We start from the raw sequence: 26,202 nt of genomic DNA on the forward strand, positions 1-26,202 counted from the left end.
GGAAGGAAATGCGGAAGGAAGAAAGGAAGGAAATAATGAATGAAGAAAAGGAAGGAAGAAATGGAGGAAGCAAGGAAGGAAGGAAATAAGGAAAGAAGGAAAGGAGAAGGAAGGATATTAGGAAGAAAGGAAATAATAAAGGAAGGAAAGAATGAAGAAAGGAAGAAATGAAAGTAAGGAAAAGGGAAAGGAGAAAAGGAAGGAAGTAATGAAAGAAAGAAGGGAAGAAAGAAAGAAAGAAAGAAAGAAAGAAAGAAAGAAAGAAAAGTAAGGAAAATGGGAAAGCAAGGAAGGAAGGAATAAGTGGAGGAAGGAAGAAGGAAGAAATACAGTAAAGGAATAGAAAGGAAGAAAGAGGAAAAGAAGAAAAAGAAAATGAGGAAAGAGGAAAGGTAAGAAGGAAGTAAGGTAGGAAGGAAATAATAAGGGAAAGTCTGGGCTACAGAGGGGGTGTTTGTGTGATGTTCTGCTTTGTAACTCTGCAGATGTTCTTCATGCTCAAACACACACTTGATCATGTAAAACAAGAGCAGAGCAAAAGCCAATAATGCAGATGAGCTCTCTGCTGTCCTACCTGGCAGATCGGTGATGTCGCCTGTGTGTTGATGAGGGATGACACAGTGATCAACAAAAATGAGAGAAGCTGCTCTTAGTGCCAAAGCAGAATTATGTGCAGATTCAAATCATTAGCAAAACAAAATACAAACATAAACAAACACAAGCAGACCTGTTACTGACACAAAATCAAGCAGTGCACGCCGAGAGAAGCAAACACAAAAGATGATGAAAGTGACTGAGCATGCAAAGAAATGAAGGAATAAAGAAAGTAAGGAAGGAAGGAAGGAGCGAGGGGAAGGAAGGAATGAAGAAAGAAAAAGAAAGGAATGAAACAAAATGAAGGAATGAAAAGAAATAAAATAAATGAAGGAAGGAAGGAAATGGAAGGAAGGAAGGAAGGAAGGAAGGAAGGAAGGAAGGAAGGAAGGAAGGAAAGAAGGAAGGAAGGAAGGAAGGAAGGGAAAAAAAGAAAATAAATGAAGGAAAAGAAAGAAAAAGAAATAAAGGAATTAGAGAAATAGAAAGGAAGGAAGGAAGGAAGGAAAGTAAGAAGGAAGGAAAGTAAGAAGGAAGGAAGGAAGGAAGGAAGGAAGGAAGGGAAAAAAAAGAAAATAAATGAAGGAAAAGAAAGAAAAAGAAATGAAGGAATTAGAGAAATAGAAAGGAAGGAAGGAAAGAAGGAAGGAAGGAAGGAAGGAAAGTAAGAAGGAAGGAAGGAAGGAAGGAAGGAAGGAAGGAAGGAAGGAAGGCAGGAAGGAAATAAAAGAAATGAAACAAAATGAAGGAATGAAAAGAAATGAAATAAAGGAAGGAATAAAGGAAGGAAGGAAATGAAAGGAAAATGAAGGAAGGAAGGAAGGAAGGAAGAAAAGGCAATGAAGGAAGAAAAAAAGAAAATTAATGAAGGAAAAGCAATAAAAAGAAATGAAGGAATTAGAGAAATAGAAAGGAAGGAAGGAAAATGGAAGGAAAATGAAAGAAGGAAGTAAGGATGGAAAGAGAAAAGGGAATGAAAAAAGGAATGAAGAAAATGAATGAAGGAAAAGAAATGAAATAAAGGAAGGAATGAAGGAAGGAAGGAAATTAAAGGAAAAGGAAGGAAGGAGGGAAGGAAGGAAAAGCAATGAAGGAAGGAAATAAAAAGAAAATGAATGAAGGAAAGGAAAGAAAAAGAAATGAAGGAATTAGAGAAATAGAAAGGAAGGAAGGAAAGAAGGAAGGAAGATGGAAGGAAAATGGAAGGAAAGGGAAAGAAGGAAGGAAGGAAGGGAAGGAAAAATGAGGGAATGAAAAAAAAGGAATGAAGGAAAAGAAATGTAGGAAAAGAAAGAAAAAGAAATGAAGGAATTAAAGAAATACAAAGGAAGGAAGGAAGGAAAATAAATAAAGGAAGGAAAATGAAGGAATGAAATGGAATGAAGAAAAAGAAATGATGAAAGGAAGGAAAGAATGAAGGAAGGAAGGGAAAAAGAGGGAAGGAAAATAAAGGAATGAATGAAATAAATGAAGGAAAAGAAAGAAAAAATGAAGGAATTAGAGAAACAGAAATGAAAGGAAGGAAGGCAGGAAGGAAGGAATGAAGGAAGAAAAGAAGAAAGGAAAATACATGAGAGAAGGAAGGAAAATAAAGGTAGGAAATGGGATGAAGGAAAAGAAATTAAGAAAGGAAGGAAAGAATAAAGGAAAAAAAATAAAGGAAAAGAAATGAAGGAAAAGAAAGAAAAAGAAATAAAGGAAGGATGAAAGGAAATTAAGAAATAGAAAGGAAGGAAGGGAGGAGGGAGGGAGGGAAAATAAATTAAGAAAAGAAAATGAAGGAAATTAAATAAAGAATGGAAAAAAGAGGGAAGGAAAAGAAATAAAGAAAAAGGAAGGAAAAGAAATGAAGGAAGAAAAATAAAAGGAGATAGGAAAATGAATAAAGGAAATTGAGTGAAGAAAAAGAAACGAAGGAAGGAAAAGAAATGAAGGAAAAAAAGCAAAAGAAATGAAGGAAGGAAAATATAAAGGAAGGAAAAGAAATGAAGAAAAAGAAATGAAGGAAAGAAAGAAGGACTTAAGTAAGGAAGATTCTAATTATTAGCAAAATCACACAAGCAGGCCTGATATGAACAGAAAATCAAGCAGTGCAGCAGGAAGAAGCGAAGGCAGAAGCCAGTGAGAGTGACTGAGATGCAGAGAGATGTGGAGGAGTGAACACTGAACACTGAACTGTAAATGTGACACACACTGACCGATCTGACCCGTGGCGATGATGTTCTGGTATTTGGGATGTTGGTTGACAGTCAGGCAGAGGATGTCGTCCGTGTGCTCCAGATAAAAGCTCTGAGTACCTGCAAACCACAAAAACAGCGACAATTCATTTCAGTGTTTTTGACTTTTAAATGACAAGTGTTCTTATAATTTAAGCTCAGAAGGTGTTATAGCTTGTTCTGATCTTATTGTTCTGTAATGCCCTTTGATACACTTCTTAAATAAAGAAAACGAAGGAAGGAAAGAAGGAAAAAAAACAAAAAAAAAAAAGAAATCGAAGAAAATAAATAAGTAAATAAATAAATAAAAGTGATAAAAATGATTATTTTTCTGAAACACAAGTGCAGTTGCAGTTCCACCTGTAGCCTCTAGAGGTCAGCAGCAGCTCAAACCTGACTTGGAATCAGATTGGCTTGTAGAAGACACACCCACAAATATAAAATCAAGCCAGTCTGCATGAAAACCAGCAGCTGTGCAGTAATGAGGGTTTACCAGCAGAGAGGCTGTGGATGACAGCAGCAGCAGCCGTGTGGAAGATGATGTCGGCTCCATCATTGAGGTAGTGAAGGTTGTTTCGACAATCAAATCCTCTGTATCCAAACACATGGTCCAGAGAGAGCTCCTGAAAACACACACAGGCATGCACGCACACACAGACAAACACACACACAAACAAACAAACAAAAACAAGCATGCACACACAAATACATGCAAGCACATACAATCACACAGACATGAGCACTCACACAAACACACACAAACGTATGCACACACAGGCATACATAAAAATGTACATGGCCACAAACACACACAGACACATGCACATAAACGCAAACATGCACACACACAAACAAACAAAAAAAAACAAACAAATGTCCACACACACACAAATTTGTTTTTGTGAATTGTGGGGACATTCCAAAGGTTTCCATTGTTTAAACACTGTACTGTAATTTATGCTTTACTGTAATTTATAGTTTAAACACACCTCCACCGTCTTCTTCTTCTTGGTGATGTTGTTCTTGACCAGTTTGTCAGGTAACGGTGCGGCTCGACTCACTGGAGGTCTGCAGGAAAAATAACTATTATTATTACACTGACAGAAAATGACTGTCCTTTTCAAATGATATATTATATACTATTATTATAACATTATTACAAAATACTATAATTACATATTATATTATATTATATTATATTATATTATATTATATTATATTATATTATATTATATTATATTATATTATATTATATTATATTATATTCCCAGAGATGGGTTGCAACCTAAAGGGCATCTGCTGTGTAAAAACGAAACGTGCTGGATAAGTTGGCAGTTCATTCCGCTGTGGTGACCCCGGATTGATAAAGGGACTAAGCCGAAAAGAAAATGAATGAATGAATGAATAATAAATTATATTATATTAAATTATGTTATATTATATTATATTATATTATATTATATTATAATTAATTAAATTACTTCATATTATGTTATATTATATTATATTATATTGCATTAAACTACATTATATTACATTATACTAAATTAAATTCTATTAAATTGTATTATTTTATATTATATTATATATTATTATATTATACTATATTAAATTACTTTATATTATATTATATTAGATTAGATTATATTACATTAAATTACATTATATTAAAATAAATTCTATTAAATTGTATTATTATATATTATAATCAATTATATTATATTAAATTAAATTAAAGTAAACTAAATTAAATTAAACTATATTATATTATATTATATTATAATTTAATTTATTAAATTACTTCATATTATATTATATTATATTATATTGCATTAAATTACATTATACTGAATTAAATTCTATTAAATTGTATTATTTTATATTATATTATAATATATTATATTTTATTATATTAAATTGCATTAAATTACATTGTATTACATTATTTTAAATTAAATTGTATTAAATTGTATTATATTATATTATATTATATTATATTATATTATATTATATTACATTATATTTTATTATATTATATTATTCATTTTCCTTCAAGTTAGTCTCTTATTTATCAGAGCTCGCCACAACAGAATGAACCGTCAGCTATTCCAGCATATGTTTTACACAGCGGATGCCCTTCCAGCCGCAACCCAGTACTGGGAAACACCCATACACTCTCACATTCACACACACACACACACTCGTACACTAGGGCCTATTTAGTTCATTAATTCAAACATGCTTAGTAGTGGGTTTTTGTGTTACCGTTCATCCACCAGTATCTCCTTCTGCTGTTGGTGTGGCTTTACTCCAGTCATCTGTCTTATACTAACAGCGTAGATCTTTGTTGTGTAATCCATGTTTTTTTCCCGAGCGACGTCACTGTCGTACCCTAAACACACAGACATTTGTGAAATTAAGATAGAACACTAAATTCCATCCCATAAACCCAAGGAAACCTCACCTCCGTCCTCTTCGGCGTCGTCATCTGACTCCTCACTGTCCACTACTTTGCTCTCGCGTGGACCAATCCCCTCCCTTGCCCAGATCATGAGGGCTGTGTCGGCTCCGCCCACTGACAGCAGCATAGCATCATCATTGGACCATCGCACATTCGTCACATTGGCACTGTGGGCCACGTACTTCTTGAACTTGGCAAATTGACCCTGTATTAAGCAAAAAGCATCATGCTAGGTTGATTATTAATTATTAAATGATAAATTATAATAGTTTTAAGTGTTAAACACAGGCTTTAAATAGGATTATTGCACTACTGTTTAAATGTTTGGGGATTTTATTAGTCCTGGGCAAAGGTTAATCGTGATTAATCGCATCCAAAATCAAAATTTGTTTTGACATTATATGTGTGTATTATACACACTCACCGGCCACTTTATTAGGTACACCTGTCCAACTGCTTGTTATTGCAAATTTCTAATCAACCAATCACATGGCAACAACTCAATGTATTTAGGCACGTAGACATGGTAAAGACGACCTGCTGCAGTTCAAAGCGAGCATCAGAATGGGGAAGAAAGGGGATTTAAGTGACTTTGAATGTGGCATGGTTGTTGGTACAAGACGGGTATTTCAGAAACTGCTGATCTACTGGGACTTTCACGCACAACCATCTCTAGGGTTTACAGAGAATGGTCCAAAAAAGAGAAAATATCCAGTGAGCGGATCCAGTAAGTAACTCAAATAAGCACTCGTTACAACCGAGCTCTGCAGAAGAGCATCTCTGAACACACAACACGTCCAACCTTGAGGCGGATGGGCTACAGCAGCAGAAGACCACACCGGGTGCCGCTCCTGTCAGCTAAGAACAGGAAACTGAGGCTACAATTCACACAGGCTCACCAAAACTGGACAATAGAAGATTGGAGAAACGTTGCCTGCTCTGATGAGTCTCCATTTCTGCTGACACATTTGGATGGTCGGGTCAGAATTTGGCCTCAACAACATGAAAGCATGGATCCATCCAGCCTTGTATCAATGGTTCAGGCTGCTGGTAGTGTAAAGGTGTGGGAGATTTTTCTCATGGCACACTTTGGGCCTATAAGTACTAATTGAGCATCGTAGCACAATCGCCTCACTAAAGGAAAGTTGCTGGTTCGAGCCTCGGCTGGGTCAGTTGGCATTTCTGTATGGAGTTTGCATGTTCTCCCCGTGTTGGCGTGGGTTTCCTTCGGGTGCTTCGGTTTCCCCCACAAGTCCAAAGACATGTGGTATATGTGAATTGGGTAAGCTAAACTGTCCGTAGTGTATGCGTGTGAATGAGAGTGTATGGGTGTTTCCCAGTTATGGGTTGCAGCTGAAAGGGTATCCGCTGTGTAAAACATATGCTGGATAAGTTGGCGGTTCATTCCTCTGTGGCGACCCCTGAATAATAAAGGAACTAAGCCGAAAAGAACATGAATGAATGAATAAACAAACATGTTCTCAAATATGTGCATGCATGTGTGTATTTACAGTATTTAAACATAATAAATATACACAGTACACACACTTAAATTATGTCAAAACAAATATTTATTATGGATGTGATTAATTTTAATTATTAACCATTAAATTGATATTTTTTATATAATAATATTTTATTTTGCATTTCTAAATGCTCTCCACTGAACTTAATATTCATGAAATTTTGTATCAAGGCTTTCAAAAAAATAAGAAGTTAGTGTTAAACTTTGATAATATTCAAAAATGCTTCTTGAGCAGTTTCTAAATTAATTATTAAAATATTATAAAATTATCAGCATAGTGGCAGATTCGAAAACAAAACTAACATCCTCTGCTAATGAAGGAGAGATGGGCACTAGTGGGCGGGGCTTTCCCCCTCTGATGACACGTACAAAGGGAGAATGTCAATCAAAGTGTTTCTATCAAGTCTGATTATAAAAAATACAATTAAAACATTTTGACCATAAGAAGCTGACTATATTCACACACTGCTGCCACACACCTGTGTTTAAACCCCTTATTAAAGTGATTTCTGCATTATAGCTTCCCTTTAAATTATCTCAATACTGTATTTTGCCCTCATATAAACTCTGCCATGGTGTGCTGAAGAGATTTCCTTCAAAAACAAAGGACGTATGGTATGATTAGCTAATATTAGGATGAGCAGTGACCTTGGAGGGGAAGCTGAAGAGCTTGACGAAGCCAAAGTCATCTCCAGTGGCCAGAAGCTTCTTGTCTTTGGTGAGAGACGAGGCGTTGACCAAACTCAGAGTCGGCCAGATGCCCTCACAGGTGCCACCCAACACTGACGTCCAGGTGGCCCATTCCATTTTCTCAAACTGAACACACACACACACAGACAGGTGAAAACACACACGAATATACACACGCAGTACTGCAAATAATGATGTAACACGCTCAGTGTTCAGCTCCTATACCTCTAAACTGCTGATAGTTTGTCGTCTTCCGCGCGGAGCTTCGAAAAAGAGCTGCTCTTTGGCACCAGTGTTGACTTGAAGCAGTTTTCCTGCAATAACGCACACAAAAACCTTTCATTACTTCAATATGCCTATTTTATTTTTCTTTCCAACTCTGGGACTAAGCTAAGCTGCATGTTAATCAGCCTATTAATCTGTGTGTGTGTGTGTGTGTGTATGTGTGTGTGTGATTTACCACGGACGTCCCAGTCCACATGTGTGATACAGCTGGACGCTCCTTTACAGATTCCCACTCTCTTACTGGTCAGAACGTTATAAATGTCCACAAATGAATCATGGGAGGCCACAGCGAGGTATTTTCCAGCATCTTCAATGAAAAAGCAAGAAAAACAAATATACAAGCACATTTAATGTAATATTTTTACTCTAATATGTGCGATATTATATTTTAAATATATTAATAGTATTACAGATTGGTTTGGCAAAAGTTCATTACACCTAAATATCGGGAGTTATGTCTGGGGAGTCAAAAAAGAGCGGTAGACACCAGTCTGTTTAAGACTATCATAAACTGACAAACAGTACAGCAGGTCTCAAATTTTAAGTGTTTAGGTACAATTATTGATATTAAACTGAATTTTAATTGTAATGTAGAGGTGGTTTATAAGAAAGCAAGTCAGAGCCTCTATTTCCTCCGCAAGTTGAGAAGTTTTAGGGCCCTATCATACACCCGGCGCAGTGTGGCGCATGGCGCAGTAGTCTTTTGGTAGTTTCAGCTTGGCGCAAGAGTGGTTTTGAGGCGTTGCGCTACGCTGTTTAAAAAGCAAACGCATTAGCGCTCATATGTGCGCACATAGGCGTTCTGGTCTAAAAAGGAAGGCGTTCTGAGGCGCACTGCTGGGGCGTTGCTATTTTGAGAAACTTTAATAGATTTTTCATTAGACCAAAACAAACCCGGTCTAAACTCCAGCGCAGAGTTGCGCCTCGCTTACACACTGCTTAATACACACAAGAGAGCAACAGGCAAATATCTTTACATATGAAAACATTTAAATATTAAGGATATATATAGGATATAATAAGAATAGATAGAGAATATAAATATAAAGGATTAAAATATTACAAAACATATTATTTTCTAGCCTACATAAATATGAAAAATCACTGCTTTTATGTCTTCTTCATCTCAGGAGGCTTTTTCAGTTCATTCATAACAATTTGCTTTTGTATAATGTTATTATTATTAGCAGTATTATTTATTATATCCATATTTATATTTGTTTTATTAAAAACAAGCTTAGATTTGTCCACCTGTCAGCTTTCAGACCATATGGGGCACAGCATGTGTATTAGGATATAACTCAGGTTTTTGAGCACACTTTGTTATTATTGTTCATTTATTCGTTTGCTGGAAATTAGAACTGAATTTAGAAACAGTTTTGAAACGAATATTTGCGCTTAACAAACAAAATTAATCATTTATAGACTAATTGATGTCTGTGTGTAAAGGTTTCCCTATCCAAGAGCGAAAGTGAAAGTAGATCCATTATCTCTCATTCTCACGCAGTAGATGCTCTGTTTAACTGTTTTCTGTTAACTGTGTGCTTGTGAAATGCTCAGTTTTTCCAATTAGACTTACTTTGCGTCCTGTAAATAGCGAATGTGCTTATGGCGCGATGCATCTGTCTCTTAAAGGGAATGGGAGATAAGACTCTAATTAGTTTATTTTTCAAAACACACCTATAACTCATTAAGAAAATAAACTCAACCCTTTTAGACCATGCGCCACGGCGCAAAGCGGATTTTCCCGTTCTTAAATTTGCAAAAACGCGTCCTGACACGCCCTGAAAGCGTTTGCGCCCTGCGTTTTGCGCTCTGACCGTCAAAATAGAGCCCTTAATGTAAGTACACAGACTTTAAACATGGCATATAGATCATTGATGGAGAGTGTCCTCACATATAATATTGTTTCATGGTTTGGTAACACAACACTTAAACAGAAGAAGAAATTATCGCAAATTATCAATCAGGCAAATAAGATAACTGGTCACAAACAACATTCATTGCAGATTTTAATTGACTCCTTTATGGAAAAAACAGCAGTTTTTAAAGGTAATACTCATCCCCTTCACTTCACGCAGGTTTAGAGTTCCTAAAGCACGAAGAAAGGCTTACAAAAAGTCATTTATCCCAATGGCAGTTGTTATTTTAAATCGGATCACTGTTTCAAGTGAAGGAGGTGGTTGCCATGAATGATCGGCAGTATTTCGTTTTAAAATGTGCCCTTTTTTCTGTCAAACAGCATTTGGGAAATATTTGAAAACAAATGTAAAATATATATTAATGTATTTTCTACTATTATTTAATAGATGTATTCAGCAGCCCAAATGAGTGGATCAAAGCTTGAAGATAAGTCCAGCTCTGGAACTAGAAAACAGCATGAGGTCTTGTTAGCGATGCATAATGAAAACGCATAAACAAACACGTCCCAGGTTTCCTGTAAAACACCACACAGAGGGAAGCTCAGTTTATCCATGTCAAAACAGCTTTTTTTCTGAGAGGAATCAGTGATTTAATCTCTCTGCCAGTGAGTGTGTGTGGACATTCACCTTGAGAGAACCTGATGTCAGAGATGATCTCCTTTCTGTGGTGAAACGTCACCATGTCCTCCAATGTGTCTGCGTTCACCACTAGGAAGCTGCCATCGTTCAGACCCACCGCTAAGGCTTTTCCATCAGGGGAGAAGGCACAGCATCGACCACCTACAAACACACACACACACACACACACACACACAACAATGACATTAAACCAGTGGTGGAAAGAGAACTGAAAAGCCTTACTCAGGTAAAAGTACTATTACTTTCCCAAAAATGTAGCGCAAGTAGAGTAAAAGTATCTGATGTAAATATTACTCCATGTATGAGTAAAAAGTAGCCCTTTTAAAAGTACTCATGAGCTGTGAGTATTACACTGTGGAAATCTGATGCGTTTACAAGTTTTGCTTTGTGTCTTTTGCAGACTCGTGTGTACCTTTTTTTAGTTTCCGGACGGCCACCATTCGATGGTTGGCTGAAAGCTCCCAGATGCGCAGTGTTTTATCATCACTCACTGTGGCACAGATAGGCAGCAGTGGATGAGCGGCCAGACCCCAAACTTCCCCCTCCATATGACCCTAAAACACACACAAAAACACAACACATTCAGGAGATTCAACCGGTGCTAGATTAATAATGTTACATGCGTCAATACAAGCATCTGCTAAATGCAGTGCTGGGTGTTTTGAGTTATAAAGTTACTAGTAAATAAAATAAAATAAAATAAAATAAAATAAAATAAAAAAAAATAAAATAAAAAAAAATAATAAAAAAAAATAAAATAAATAAAAAATAAAAAAAATAAAATAAAAAAATAAATAAAATAAAAATAAAAAAATTTAATAAAATAATTATTTTTAATAAAAAACCTATTATTTATTAAGCAATTAAATAAACAAATAAATTGAATAATTAAATAAATAAAAATATAAATAAATGAATAAATTATTATAAGGACATTTTTGTAATAAAAATATGAATATTTTAAGCAATTAAATAAATAATTATTAAAAATTATTTAAATAAATAATAAATAAATCATTTTAACTTTTAAGTTTTTAATTAAATAAAAATAATTTAATAAATAAATACAATAAAATGTAAATAAACAAATAATAATAATAAAGTAATTGTAATAATAAACAATTGTAATAATAAACAAAACAAAATACAATAAAAATAAATAAATACATTTTAAAAATAAAAAAATAAATAAATACATTTTAAAACTTTCTAATTATTAAAAACAATTACTAAATCAATAAATGCAATAAAATATATATAACTAAATTATACATTAAGTAATTCTAATAAATAAATAAATAAAATAAATAAATAAAACAATAAAATTAAATGAATAAATAAACAAACAAAAAATAAAGTGCTTCTAATTATTAATATAAATAATTAAATTAATAAATACAATAAAATATAAATAAATTAATAAATAATTTTTAAGTAATTCTAATAAATAAAATAAAGTAAAATAAAATAATACAAATAAATGAATAAATAAATAAATAAGTAAACAAATAAATAAATAAAGTGCTTGTTTTGTCCTCAATTGTAGGTCACTTTGGATAAAAGCATCTGCTAAAAGACTAAAGGTAAAATGTTCCACTAAAAAGTTAATAATTACTGTTAATTTTTTTCGTTATTTAATTACAGATACTCATAATGTACTTTCCCTGAACTGTAAATGAATTCAACAAATCTGTATAATATTAAAGGTATTTTAAACAGTAATTAAATAAGTCTTTAAGTTTCTGAAATAATAATGAGAAAATTAATTTTAACAAAATTTTAATTATGCAATTAATAATTATTAATTAATTAGTTTTGTTTATTAACTTGTCAACCGCTGGCTTAATGCATAAATATAAAGGGTTATTATCGATTTATTGTTGTTGATGATCCACACCTGTACAAGTAAAGTCATGGGGCCGCTTTTGTCGATCTCCAGGATCTCTCCGTTCTTGGTTCCCACCAGAATGTGTCCATGTCCCAGTGTGATCGCTCTAATGGACGGATTGTCCTCCAACAACAGTCCTGAAGAAAACAACCGCAACAATTAGACTTTAAAAAAAATTCATCATTTATTTGTGCGTGTGTGTGAATGAGTGTGTATGGATATTTCCCAGTACTGGGTTACGGCTGGAAGGGCATCCAATGCGTAAAACACATGTGGGAAGAGTTGGTGGTTCATTCCGCTGTGGCAACCCCTCATAAATAAGGCACTAAGCCAAATGAAAATGCCTGAAGGAATTTCCTGTATTCCTGTATTTTATTACATATTTAGCATGTTGATGGTCACTGTGGAATGCTGATTACTTTTCTAAATTATTTTAGTCTCCTAGAGGGTCTCAGTGTAAAAATAAAGCAGTGCAAAACAAAGCAGAACTGACCTTTAGATGAAGGCGAGAGAGCTGCTCTCTTGATAGCGTATGTTTTCAGACATCTCTCAAACATGTCGTCCCACAGCTCCACCACTCCATCTTTACCACCCGTCACAAAACCCTTCACATCATGCACACATACACACACACACACACACACACACACACACACACACACACACACACACACACACACACACACACACACACATTTAATATTTATTTTCTTAGACAATATACGTTATTAATTCATATACTGAAAATAGTAAATACTAATTATAGAGTAAAACTAATAATAAAAAACAATATGCATATCCTACATATACATTCTTTTCAATACTCATTTTAACCAATTTTATTAATTAATTATTATTTTAGTCCATTTACTTTGTTTATCTTACATTTCTGCATTACAAAATATTACAATTAAAACATAATTAAGACAAAAGTCTTGTCGCATATGCAAATTTTAGGAACGTCAAATAATAACTTGACTTCTAGTTGATCATTTGGTATCAGAAGTGTCTTATATGAAAGGCAAGGGCCTCTAGATGACGCTTATTTAAGCACAATCAAATATAATCATGTCTTGATTTTGGATGATTTCATTAGGACAGTAATGTCTGACTCTGCTTAGACGACTCATCACTGAACAGAAATGATGTCCAGTATAGAATATAAAGTCCTGCTGCAGTGGAGACAGAATGAATATTGTGTCTGACTCCATCATGAGCTTGGAGGACTGCATCCATACATCTCTGACATGACTCACATCACTGATTAATAAAGTCATCTAAAAGAAAGCGTTCCTGCAGGACTCCCAGAGTTTATCAAGACTCTTTGGATTCATCTTCAATGCCTCCTTCTCCATCTTACCCCAGACATGCTCAATCATGTTCATGTCTGGTGACTGGGCTGGCCAATCCTGGAGCATCTTGATCTTCTTTGCTTTCAGGAGCTTTGATGTGGAGGCTGAAGTATGAGGAGTGCTATCCTGCTGGAGAATTGTCCCTCTCCTGTGGTTTGTAATGTAATGGGCAGCACAGATGTCTTGATATCTCAGGCTGTTGATGTTGCAGATCTCTCGCACGCCCCCATACTGAATGCAACCCCAAACCATGATTTCTCCTTCACCAAACTTGACTGATTTCTGTGAGAATCTTGGCTCCATGCGGGTTCCAGTAGGTCTTCTGCAGTATTGGTGATGATTGGGATGCAGTTGAACAGATGATTTCAGAAAAATCCACCTTCTGACACTTTTCCAAATGATCAACTAAAAGACAAGTTATTAAATGTTGCTCTTACAACTGAGATCCATAACAAAACTTTTGTCAGGTAGTATATGTATAAATTGATCTTATGTTAATTAATAACTCCTTAATTAATAACTTCTATTCACTAGTTTCTTTTTCAGATTGAAGAGTAAAGAAGATATTTTAAGAAATATTTAAAATTCATTGCCACTGACTTCCATAATAGAAAAAATCTCCAACATTTTTCAAAATATCTTCTTTTGTGTTTTGGAACAAGTGGAATACAAGTAAATGTCGATAGAATTGCCATTTTTGAGTGATCTGTCTCTTTAAAATACTCGTACAATCTACTATTATTTATATTTAAGTAGCTTAGGCAAACATTTCACCTTAATTTACATATATGTGACGAATAAAAAAATGAAATCAAATATATAAAAATAATACTGAATCAATAACTCTAAAATATCGAGAAACAGACGTATAGCACACCTTATCCAGAGAACACATGGCGAAGACAGGGCCGTCGTGAGCTTTGATGCTCTTCATGAGTGTCGTGTCCTTCCAGATGTAAACATCACCTGTAGTCGCTCCAGAAAACACCAGATCTTCCGATCGGCCGTAACAGGCGGACATCATAGTCTCCTGCTTACCCAGATTCCCAAAAATACCCCTCCGAAACGTTAAACCTCCTCCTGCGTTCACAAATATACAATACAGTCCCGTCAAGTTTAACTACATGTGATAAATACAGCTGAACAAAATCTCATATTGACATGCTAATTAAATATAAATATAAATATATAAAAATATAATATAAATACAAAAATAAATATAATATAAATTCAATATAAATATAAATATAATATAAATACAAAATAAATATAATATAAATTCAATATAAATATAAATATAATATAAATACAAATATAAAATAAATATAAATATAAATACAAATATAAAAATAAATATAATATAAATATAAATATAAATATAATATGAATATAAATACAAATATAATATAAATAAAAATACAATCATAAATATAATATAAATACAAATATAAATAAAATATAAATATAAAATACATATAATATTAATAGAAATACAAATATAATATAAATATATATATAATATAAATATAATATAAATATAAATACAAATATAAATATCATATTAATATATATATAATATAAATATAAATACAAATATAAATATAATATAAATACAAATATAAATATATAATATAAATATAAATACAAATATAATATAAATATAAATACAAATATAATATAAATATAAATATAAATATAAATATAAATACAAATATAATATAAATATAAACATAAATATAAATACAAATATAAATATAATATAAATATAAATATAATATAAATACAAATATAATATAAATATACATATAAACACAAATACAAATATAATATAAATATAAATATAATATAATATAAATATAAAAACAAATATAAATATAAATATAAAGCAATTTAAAACTAGAGGAGTGAAGCTTGATGACAAGCATTTGATGTTGGCTTGAAAAAAAAAGGCTGAAAACAGCTAAGAACTCTCTGACTGTACAAATACTGTGAGTAAATAGCTCTGCCAGGAATATATCACTCCAGGCTGTTGAATTATTGTACAATAATGCATCATCCTGAGGTGGTGCTGCAGACAAAGAGTGAGGCAGAGTAGCTGTTACACATCAGGTGAGCATTATTTTCTAATAATTCAACAGCATGGAGAGCATTATTCCAATTATACTGTTTCCCACAGCTGCAGTCGCTCTTCAGATGTTGTATTTCAGACATTTGTCAGGTTTTTCTCCTCAAGTTGCTCCTGTGTGTAGCACTAGTTTCTTCCAAGTCTCCTCCAAAGCCTTCTGTTGTGTTTTGCTGTGATTTATAACTAAAATAACTATAATTATTCAGCGTAGTGACATGGAGCTGTAATGAGCTCAAAACCTGCCGGAACTACTTTATGTGTTCCTCCAAAAATGAATACACACCTTAAAATGCTCATCAGCCAATCAGAATCAAGCAGAGGCATAGTATAAACCTAAATATAATCTGTACAAGAAACGTCCATAAATCAAAGTAATCCATGGACTTAAATAAAGGCAATTAGCAGTTCTAACAGAGCTGCAGGCACAAGCGCTCCTGAAGGCATTGGGTTATTTGAGCATCCTGCTTTGAGTCACTGAGCTCTTATAAAAGCTCCTGCGCTCGTTTAATTGGTGAAATACGGAGTGCTGATGGTAAAGTTGACAAAACAGTCATATCAGTGTACGAGGGCTGGATGTGATGTGGCAGATTCTCCTCACAGTCATTTTTGCAGACCGGCTGCAGCTTCACATGTCTCAGCTAAAACACTTGAGTTGGAAAGCAAGTGCTGTGATTCAGGATGTTAAAGGGCACCTATGATGCTAAATTAACTTTTAGAAGCTGCTTAGACAGAACTGTGTGTCGGTATAGTGTGTCCACAGTCATATTGGAGTGATAGAAACACAACAAGTCTTATTTTTTATGTACTGACATTAAAATAGGATCCAAATCCCAATGACTTTGAGGCCACAACCTGACATAGCAGTTTTCCCCACCCACCGAATTGATTGACAGGTGTGCATTAACACAAAGTCCCTTTAAGTCAAGTCATTTCACTCGGTGGCCATCTTTGAAATGCCTCTCGGGCAGTATGCTCTGGCATTCTGTCTGAATGGGGAAGCATCAAACTCTCCAAAACTGTTTGTCAAGCTTACGATTACATTACATATTTGGAACACCAATAAAATTAAACAACATCTGTCGCATAAGTTTCGTTTCTAAATGTCCGAATCAAACAAAATCAGCATATTTTCAGGTTGCTCGAGCTAATGTGTATCGAGATCATGACACCAACCTCTTTATGGCCATTTTACATATTATCATCCTCTTGCTCGATTCACACGGGGCTTCATCGTCAACGCTTGACGAAGGGCGTGCCTGAAGTTAGGGCTAATGCGATCATCATAGCAGCGTCAGCCAATGAAATTAGTCTGCAACTGGCTATGGTGGTATTTGCATAAAGCGATCTGATTGGCTGACACTTCCTTTGCCGCTTGAAAAGTTGAGAAATTCCCAACTTCTTTAACTAGTAATGTTGCTGAAGCAGCGCCAAGGGAGCCCAGGCTCATTCTGGAAACGTAGCCCCGCGGGCATTTCTTGAGACCGTGAAATACGTCCCGGAGGTCCGTATTTGTGCGTTTTTGTTTTCGATAATCCGCAAGAGGCCGATGTGCTCGCTTTTTCGCGTCTCGAACGCCTCTTGCGAGCCCGTGCCGTTCTCATCCGCGCTATTCCCGCGTAAAAAGCTGCCGGAGGCCGTTGTCGAGCGACCGTCTGTCCGACCGACTGACTGACTGAATAATTGACTGGGCGGCCAGCCAATCAGCCGACCCAGCCACCCTCCTCCTTCCCTAAACCCAAGCGATGATTTACAAAAGCCGTCCAGAAAAAGTAAAGCCCTCGTCCGATTTTGATCGCTCTTTCGGATTTCACCACATTCTCGTCCCGCTATGAACTCGTTCGCTTTATTTTTTGGATTCTGTTTTTTGTCTTACCTGATTTCTGGAACCGCTCTTCTCCTGACTCGAACCAGGTCATCGCCGCGGCCATCTCCTCCTCCTCCGGGCCTCCACTTCGCCGTCCGAACACGACGAGCTAACCAGACAAACTGGTTGCTGTGGGAAAGCCCTTCACACGGAGGAGTTGAGTCGTCCGCCGACGAGCGCAAAGAGAAGCGGCGTCACACCACCCCATAGCGTTCGCTTGAAAAAACGAAATGCAGCCATACGTACCTCCAGCAACAAAAATCGCGGTCTCCAGAAACGTCCGCGGGGCTACGTTTTCAGAATGAGCTTGGGTTGCATCTAAACGTCCTCAGAATAGCATTTGCAAAGAAACTGGGATTAAAAGATCTGTTTCAACTCTCTGTGATCAGATGCACCTCATGAGTTTACAATGTTTTTAAAACGGAGCATGTTTGTAATAAAGACAGTAAAATCGCTGTAGTTCATAACCACTGAAAATCTATTAGCCGCATAACATTAGTGTCAGTAAACGCGTGTGTTATCTTATATCTTGCAAATGGGAGGAAATAGGAACTCTTTCATGTCAACATTCACTATGTTAGCTAGTTAGCATGTTTACCTGTGTGCAGCCAGAACTTGATGTGTTTCATTCCCACCGTCACTAGTTTGTCCATTCGAAACGGGTTTCCTTTTACCACAAAGATCTTATCCTTATGTCCTCTGTGGCAGAGAGATCAGTTTGTTGTAAATATGCATTTAATATGTATTACAGATCTTATCTTAAAAAATACAATATACATACTTGTATATAATTTAAAATAAATTCATTTTGAAAACCAAAAATCATATAATAAGCTATAAATAGATATAATAATAAATTATAATGTATTTTTTAAAAACTAAAATAATAATTAATCAAATAAAATTTACTTAATAACAATAATTACTAAATGATTTTAAAATAAACAATTTACAATTGTAAACTCTATACAGAAATGTCTGACATGCAAAATAATATATTTATAATACATTACATATTGCAATTAACAATTATATTAGAATTGTACCTGGATTTGGCCAGTTTTTCTCCTTTTTTCCAGTCCCAGATGACAATGCAGTGTTCTTCATCGATACCCACAGACACTAGACTCTTTCCATCCGCTAAATGGCACATATTTTTGCAAGTAAAATAACAGAACCATGTTTAAAGACTGCACAATTGGGATGCATTAAATAACAAAACATAAATATTTAGAAATAAAATGAAAATACATTTAGTAAATAACTAAAGTAAAACAACAACATTTTAGTCTTACAAAATATTAAATTTAAAACAAATGCAGTACTTTTAAATTTCCAGTCATAAAAAGTGCAACATATTTGCAACATAACCTTGACAAAAAAATTAGGAATCGATCATTCAAATCGCTTGAAATCAAGAAGCTTTGTCAGAAAGCATCAATGCAATGAATGTGGCTTTTCTTTGTGTCCATGTGCACAGAAACCCAAATGTAATGTGCTGAAACTGATAGAGCTTTAAAACACATGCAGATGTTTAGTTTATTGTTGCAGAAGTAACTGAAGCACAAGCTGTAAAGGCTCCGCCTTCTTCTGGAAAGGGGGCGGGGAGCAGCAGCTCATTTGCATATAAAGAGACACTCATAAAACGTTGTTGAATGTGTTAATATTTGTTAAATGTTTATCTTGATTACTATTTGTCTACTTGTGTGTGTGTGTGTGTGTGTGTGTGTGTGTGTGTGTGTGTGTGTGTGTGTCTTTTTTATTGTCTATTTACAGTTGAAGTCCCCCTGTATATTTTTCCCCAATTTCTGTTTAACGAAGAGCAACACATTTTTAAACATAATAGTTTGAATAACTCAAGATACTAATATTCAGCTTAAAGTGACATTAAAAGGCTTAACTAGGCTAATTAGGGTAAGATTAGAGTAATTAGGCAAGTCCTTGTATAACAGTGGTTTATTCTGTAGACCAGTGGTCACCAAACTTGTTCCTGGAGGGCCGGTGTCCTGCAGATTTTAGCTCCAACCCTAATCAAACACACCTGAACAAGCTAATCAAGGTCTTACTGGGTATACTTGAAACATCCGGGCAGGTGTGTTGAGGCAAGATGGACCTAAACCCTGCAGGGACACCGGCCCTCCAGGACCAGGATTGGTGGCCCCTGCTGTAGACTATCCAAAACAAACATTTCTTGAGGGGGCTAATAATGTTGACCTTAAAATGGGTTTAAAACAATTAAAACCTGCTTTAATTCCAGCCGAAATAAAACAAATAAGACTTTCTCAAGAAGAAAAAATATTATAGGAAATACTGTGAAAAATTCCTGAATCTGTTCAACATCATTTGGGAAATATTTCAAAAATATATACAGGAAGGCGAATTATTCTGAATTCAACTGTATGTACATGTATTCAGATGCATCTTGTATTAAGTATATCATTGTATTTTGCACTGTCCAGGGCTTGAAGCATTTCAGTCTTATGTACACATACTTCTGGTGATAATTAAAGTGATCTGAAGTAAAAACTGCTCAAAAAGGGGCATTGCTATAATAATCTGACCTGTGAACTCGAGCGCACAGACACCGCGCTGATGTTGACCCTTCAGCAACGACAAACACTTGAGCGTTTGGATGTCCCACACATGGATGGCTGGATCTCGACCCACCTGAGACACACACACACACACATATATATATGAACACTCTGTCTGTTCTTCACATTCATAGTCACATTTTACAAAGCAAAGTCAGCAAAAATATCATCAATTTAAATGATTAGTTCACTTACAAAATGAATGTTTCCTCATAATTCACTCTACTCTCTGCTACACAAGATGTTTATTTCTTAATCTCTTCGGTCACAAAGAAATGACTTTCAAGGAAAACATTCAGGATTTTTCTCCATATAGTGGAGTAACCCTAACCATAAACCCTTTATAGACATCATTAGCGCCCCCTGTGGGGTGAATTTCTGCTAAAAACCAGACACTATTTAGCAGGAATGAACACTAGATAGATGTATGGATGGATAGATAGATATATATATAGATAGATATACATTGGATGGATGGATGGATGGATGGATGGATGGATGGATGGATGGATGGATGGATGGATGGATGGATGGATGGATGGATGGATGGATGGATGGATGGATGGATGGATGGATGGATGGATGGATGGATGGATGGATGGATAGATAGATAGATAGATAGATAGATAGATAGATAGATAGATAGATAGATAGATAGATAGATCATCAGGCATCTTTTGTCTGTCTTTCAGGTTAGTCTCACCTGTCCGCTGGCCACATAGTCTTTGAGTGGATGTACGGTGAGGCTCAAGATGTCGTCGTCGTGTCCGAGGTAAAAGCGTTGTGTGTGTTGCTGCCTGTTATAAACCACTGCTACAGCCGCTACATGATACACCACCTCACCGGCCTGAGTGTAAAATAGATTATTCCTGCAGTCACAGCCTCTGTACCTGAAACACACACACAGCACATCACTGTTAACATGACATCTAAAATATATCCATGCAACATATTAATATTAATAAAAAATAAATATTAAGAAAAAAAATATATAATATTATATATAATATTTTAAAATTAAATTACTGGATTAATTCATGTAGAAAATATGCTTAAACTATACAGAAATACTAAATTATGTATAGAAAATATGAATGTCCAACAAAAAATGTAACAAAATGTTAAAAAAGACATATAATATATGTATATATACAGTTGAAGTCAGAATTATTCGCCCCCCTGTTTATTTTTTCCCGAATTTCTGTTTAACGGAGAGCAGATTTTTTCAACACATTTCTAATCATAATAGTTTTAATAACTCATCTCTAATAACTGGTTTATTTTATATTTTAAATAATAATAATTAAATTAAATCATAATTTTAAATATTATCTGACTAGATATTATATTATACCATATATTACATATTGCCAAAAATCATAAATATATTACTATAATGAAGCTTATAGTAAAATACATATTAATATCTGATGTATGAACAATTGATGGCAAAATTGTTAACCCTTTTTTAGAAATTTCTCAACTGCTGTATTTTATTTTACGATATTTCCTGTAATATTTTTTTCTTCTGGAGAAAATAATTTTTTCTTCTAGTTTGCCTGAAATAAAAGCATTTTGAAAATATTCTATAGTATTTTTTAAATATTATGTACTATATATTATTATGTATTATGTCATCATGGCAAAAACAAACAAAAAAAATTGATATTATAAATTAGATATTAAAACTGTTGTGTTTAAAAATCTGTTGCAAAAAATCACTCTGTTAAAAAGCACATGGGAAACGTTAGAAAATCATTTTAATTCACAGGAGAGCTATCTGAAAGTCCTAATAAAGTTATGAGTGTCTGTACCCGTGGACAAACTGCAAGCGCAGCCCTTCATCCGGAGCTTTCTGCCTCTTCAGAGAGCCCGCCAGTTTCTTCTTGAGCTGAGGAAGATCTTCTTTATAAACCTGCGGGTGTTTGGAGCAACAGTCAGTCAATGAGCTGTGAAAATAATGAGCATTAAAGCAGCCGAGCGAGTCTGAACTCTGCCTAATGCTGAACTTGACTTTAAGACTGTCATGAAACCTTTATAATCATGAGATGACACATCATGAATATGAATGAGATTTTAATGCATGCTTAAGACAACAGCCATTAAGGGTCATTCGTTCAGTTTAAATGCTATGATGACGTTGTTTGAGATGTCTTTGTTATGACAACTTTACATCGCATTATTAAATTCAATTATCAGATTAAACATGAACAAATGTGATCAAAAAAATTTAATCTTGCAGAGCTGTGAGAAAACCCAAATGCTATTGGCTGTAATTTCTAAAGGGGAGGAGCTACTGTATGCCCCGCCCACTCTTTATTTATGTTGAACTTTGAATAAAAAATGCACTTCATGGGAACTTTAATGACAGTTGTCATATGCATGCGTTTAAATCTCCTTTATATTCATGATGTGTCATGTCATGATTACAAAGGTGTCATAACAGTCTTATGAACACAGTAAAGTGTTAGCGATGTTTGTTCTCTTGCCTGCCGCTCGTAGCTGATCTGAGCCTCCTGCTCGATGTCTGAGTCCAGCTCCGGGACGTCTGACAGATCCGAGTCTGATTCTCCACTGTTAGAGTCTGCATACGCCTCTGAACAATACGACACAACAAACAACAGCACATTACCGGGTTTGACCTGATTCAGTTCAGTACAAACATCCATAATAAAATAGAACAGCTAAAACGCTTTATCCACATTATATCCGCTTTTTTTTTACTTTGGGGTGCATGGATGCATGGATTTAACCGATACTTTTATTATTTATATTTTAATTCATATAAACATTTATATTTTATTATATTTTATATACACACATACATAAATAAACATATATATTTTATTAACAATTGTAAAGTAAAAGTAAAAATAATTTGTTGAAAAAATATTATTAATAATATGTATTATTTAAAAAAAGAAAATGGCGAAATAACAAAAAACAGTAATTAAGAAATACTCTCCTTTTTGGACATAAAAATGTTAATTTTGTGTACATACACACACACACACACACACACACACATATATATATATATATATATATATATATATATATATATACACACACACACGCACACACACACACACACACACATATATATATATATATACATATATATATATATATACATATATATATATATATATACATATATATATATATATATATATACATATATATATATATATATATATATATATATATATATATATATATATACATATATATATATATATATATATACATATATATATATATACATATATATATATATACATATATATATATATACATATATATATATATATATATATATATATATATATATATATATATATATACACACAATATGAACATTTTTATGTCCAAAAAGGAGAGTATATTATATAAACAATAATGTATATATATATATATATATATATATATATATATATATATATATATATATATACACGCACATTATTGTTGCAAAACAATAACAATAATTATTCATTCATTCTTTCATGTTTTTTTCAGCTTAGTCCCTTTATTCATCAGGGGTCGCCACAGCGGAATGAGTGACCAACCTATCCATCATATGTTTTACAAAGCGGATGCCCTTCCAGCTGCAACCTATAACTGGGAATCACCCATACACCCTCATTCACATACACTACAGACAATTTAGTTTATCAATTCCCCTATAGCGCATGTGTTTGGACTGTGGGGGAAACATGAACACCCGGAGGAAACCCACGCCAAAACGGGGTGAACATGCAAACTCCACACAGAAATGCCAACTGACCCAGCCAAGGCTCGAGCCAGCGACCTGGCTCTGAGGCGTCAACGGTAACCATTGTGCCACCGCGCCGCTCCACCAATAATTATAGGCTAAGCACTTATTTTATTTTACACAGCAATATGCAAAATTATTATTTATCTTAAAATGTATTGCTATCACCATGTAAATAATAATGTTTGTTAACTGCAGGCCTAACAATTATCACATTTTACAATACAAGAGACAAAATGACTATTTTTATGTCCAAAAAAGAGAGTTTTTCTTAATTACTGTTGTTTTTTTTAATTAACAATTTTCTTTTTTTTTAAATAACATATATTTTTAATAATATTTTTTCAAGAAATATTTTTTTCTTAAATACTTTACAATTGTTAATTTAAATAAATATTTGGAAAAATTTTAATTCATACAGAAATGTTTATTTTCATCATTTAATTTTTCAAATAAATCTATAGTCATGTTTGCTTCTTTTCATTTTATATATAATACATTATATTACATTACATTATAATTTTGTATATTATATATTATACAATACATCTTATTTTTCTTATTTCTCTAAACTTTTCCAGACTTATACTGTATTATATCCTTTTTATTATTATATTATATTATATTACATTATAATATATTATTACATGTGTATTACATATAAATACACACAAAATACAGATAAAACTGTTTAGAGAAAAACTGTAAAATAAATAAATAAATAAACTCCATCAAATGATTCAATTAAAAGTTTCAGAAATAAATCAAATATATCATAAGAGTTAAATATATACAGTTGAAGTCAGAATTATTTGTTTATGCTTGTTTATTTTTCCCCCAATTTCTGTTTAACAGAGAGATTTTCTCAGCACATTTCTAAACATAATAGTTTTAATAACTCATCTCTAATAACTGATTTGTTTTATCTTGTCATGATGACAGTAAATAACATTTTACTAGACATTTTTCTAGACACTTCTATACAGCTTAAAGTGGCATTTAACTAGGTTAATTAGGTTAACTAGGCAGGTTAGGGTAATTGGGCAAGTTACTGTATAATGATGTTTTGTTCTGTTGACAGTAGAGAAAATTATAGCTTAAAGGGGCTAATAATTTTTTAATAAGTGTTTTGAATAGGAAAGCAGATTTAAAGGTCACCCTGCAGCAGCGGCTCCAGCACTCCATTCATGACTCCCTCCGGCAGGAACCTCCACTGAAAGACGGAGTGATCGGCTCCTCCGGTGCTCAACACCCACTGCAGGTCATGTGACCAGCGCACATTGGTGACGTGTGCAGAGTGCCCAATGTACTTCTTGAATTTGGCAGCTAAAAAAAAAAAAAAAGCACAAGTTTCCCATCATCACTCTCTGCTTTATCTGAGGGATCTCACTGATGTCTGGACGATCAATTCAATTCAAGCTTATTTGTATAGCGCTTTTCACAATCACTACTGTTCCAAAGCAGCTTTACAAGAGGTGTACATTACTGCATTACAATCAAAATCAGAAACGTGAAGGTGATCAGTTAACATCAATTCATTAGTTACTAATAACTGTAACTGTTAAAAGCTGTTAGTTACTAGTAAATTAGTTAACGTTATTATCGTATACAGGTGATGTCTATGTGCACATGTTTAATGAGTGTATTTGTGTATTATGTGTTGTTCCTCGATGGTTGGCATCATCTCTTCACAGGTCTTAGATCTCATCAATGGTGCTGCGCAATCTCTAGAGGCCTCGGGATGGGAAATAAGGAGCAAAGAAAAGAATTAGAGTAGAAAATTTCAGTTCAGACTGACCTTTCTTCAGACAGGGGAATCTGAAGAGTTTGACCAGGCCGAAGTCGTCGCCCGTCACCAGCACTGCACTGCTGTAGTTTGCATCCACTGAGTTGATGTCGTTGACGGTGGAATATTTGGGCCAAATACCATTCACTTCAGGCCCGAGGACACACGTCCACGTCATCCAGTGGATCCCTTTGGCTTCCTCCTTTGGCAGAAACTTACCAGCTAACAACACAGAACAGATCAGACTGTATGTAGGATTAACATCTATGATATATATACAGGGGTTGGTTTGGTTATGTTTGGTAAAATCATTTCTAAGGGCATCTTTATTTTCAACTAATTACACTGTCTTGTCCCAATAGGTGGATTTAGAGGTTTTTGCATTAAAAGCATTGGTGGGTTTAGCTGGTTTTGACGTAAAAGAAAATTTACCTTGTTAAAAAACAAATTGTCTAAAGTGACAATTTTGAAAAAAGGTATTTT

At 34.0% G+C, this 26,202-nt stretch overlaps 1 protein-coding gene across 2 annotated transcripts in view; it reads right to left on the minus strand.

Moving 5' to 3' along the window:
* Positions 1 to 26,202, minus strand: part of eml6 (EMAP like 6) — a 93,684-nt gene that overhangs the window by 19,402 nt on the left and 48,080 nt on the right. The window contains exons 12-33 of one of the 2 annotated variants that reach the window (XM_087274087.1): positions 25,732 to 25,941; positions 25,092 to 25,259; positions 22,645 to 22,751; positions 21,970 to 22,070; positions 20,859 to 21,045; positions 20,123 to 20,228; positions 18,608 to 18,701; positions 18,160 to 18,260; positions 14,450 to 14,652; positions 12,714 to 12,825; positions 12,230 to 12,357; positions 10,745 to 10,886; positions 10,321 to 10,473; positions 7,947 to 8,078; positions 7,712 to 7,800; positions 7,445 to 7,612; positions 5,275 to 5,476; positions 5,076 to 5,202; positions 3,800 to 3,878; positions 3,304 to 3,433; positions 2,793 to 2,891; positions 575 to 595 (exon numbers count right to left, since the gene is read on the minus strand). In XM_087274087.1, the coding sequence (XP_087130213.1) occupies positions 575 to 595; positions 2,793 to 2,891; positions 3,304 to 3,433; positions 3,800 to 3,878; positions 5,076 to 5,202; positions 5,275 to 5,476; positions 7,445 to 7,612; positions 7,712 to 7,800; positions 7,947 to 8,078; positions 10,321 to 10,473; positions 10,745 to 10,886; positions 12,230 to 12,357; positions 12,714 to 12,825; positions 14,450 to 14,652; positions 18,160 to 18,260; positions 18,608 to 18,701; positions 20,123 to 20,228; positions 20,859 to 21,045; positions 21,970 to 22,070; positions 22,645 to 22,751; positions 25,092 to 25,259; positions 25,732 to 25,941 (2,859 nt within the window). Of the gene's footprint in view, positions 1 to 574; positions 596 to 2,792; positions 2,892 to 3,303; positions 3,434 to 3,799; positions 3,879 to 5,075; positions 5,203 to 5,274; positions 5,477 to 7,444; positions 7,613 to 7,711; positions 7,801 to 7,946; positions 8,079 to 9,648; positions 10,209 to 10,320; positions 10,474 to 10,744; positions 10,887 to 12,229; positions 12,358 to 12,713; positions 12,826 to 14,449; positions 14,653 to 18,159; positions 18,261 to 18,607; positions 18,702 to 20,122; positions 20,229 to 20,858; positions 21,046 to 21,969; positions 22,071 to 22,644; positions 22,752 to 25,091; positions 25,260 to 25,731; positions 25,942 to 26,202 lie in introns of those variants that run through there. The other variant, XM_087274088.1, reaches the window with a different exon arrangement.

The sequence above is a fragment of the Danio rerio genome, chromosome 11, assembly GCF_052040795.2.
Source record: "Danio rerio strain M-AB ecotype USA chromosome 11, GRCz13ab, whole genome shotgun sequence".
NCBI classification, from domain to species: Eukaryota; Metazoa; Chordata; class Actinopteri; order Cypriniformes; family Danionidae; genus Danio; species Danio rerio.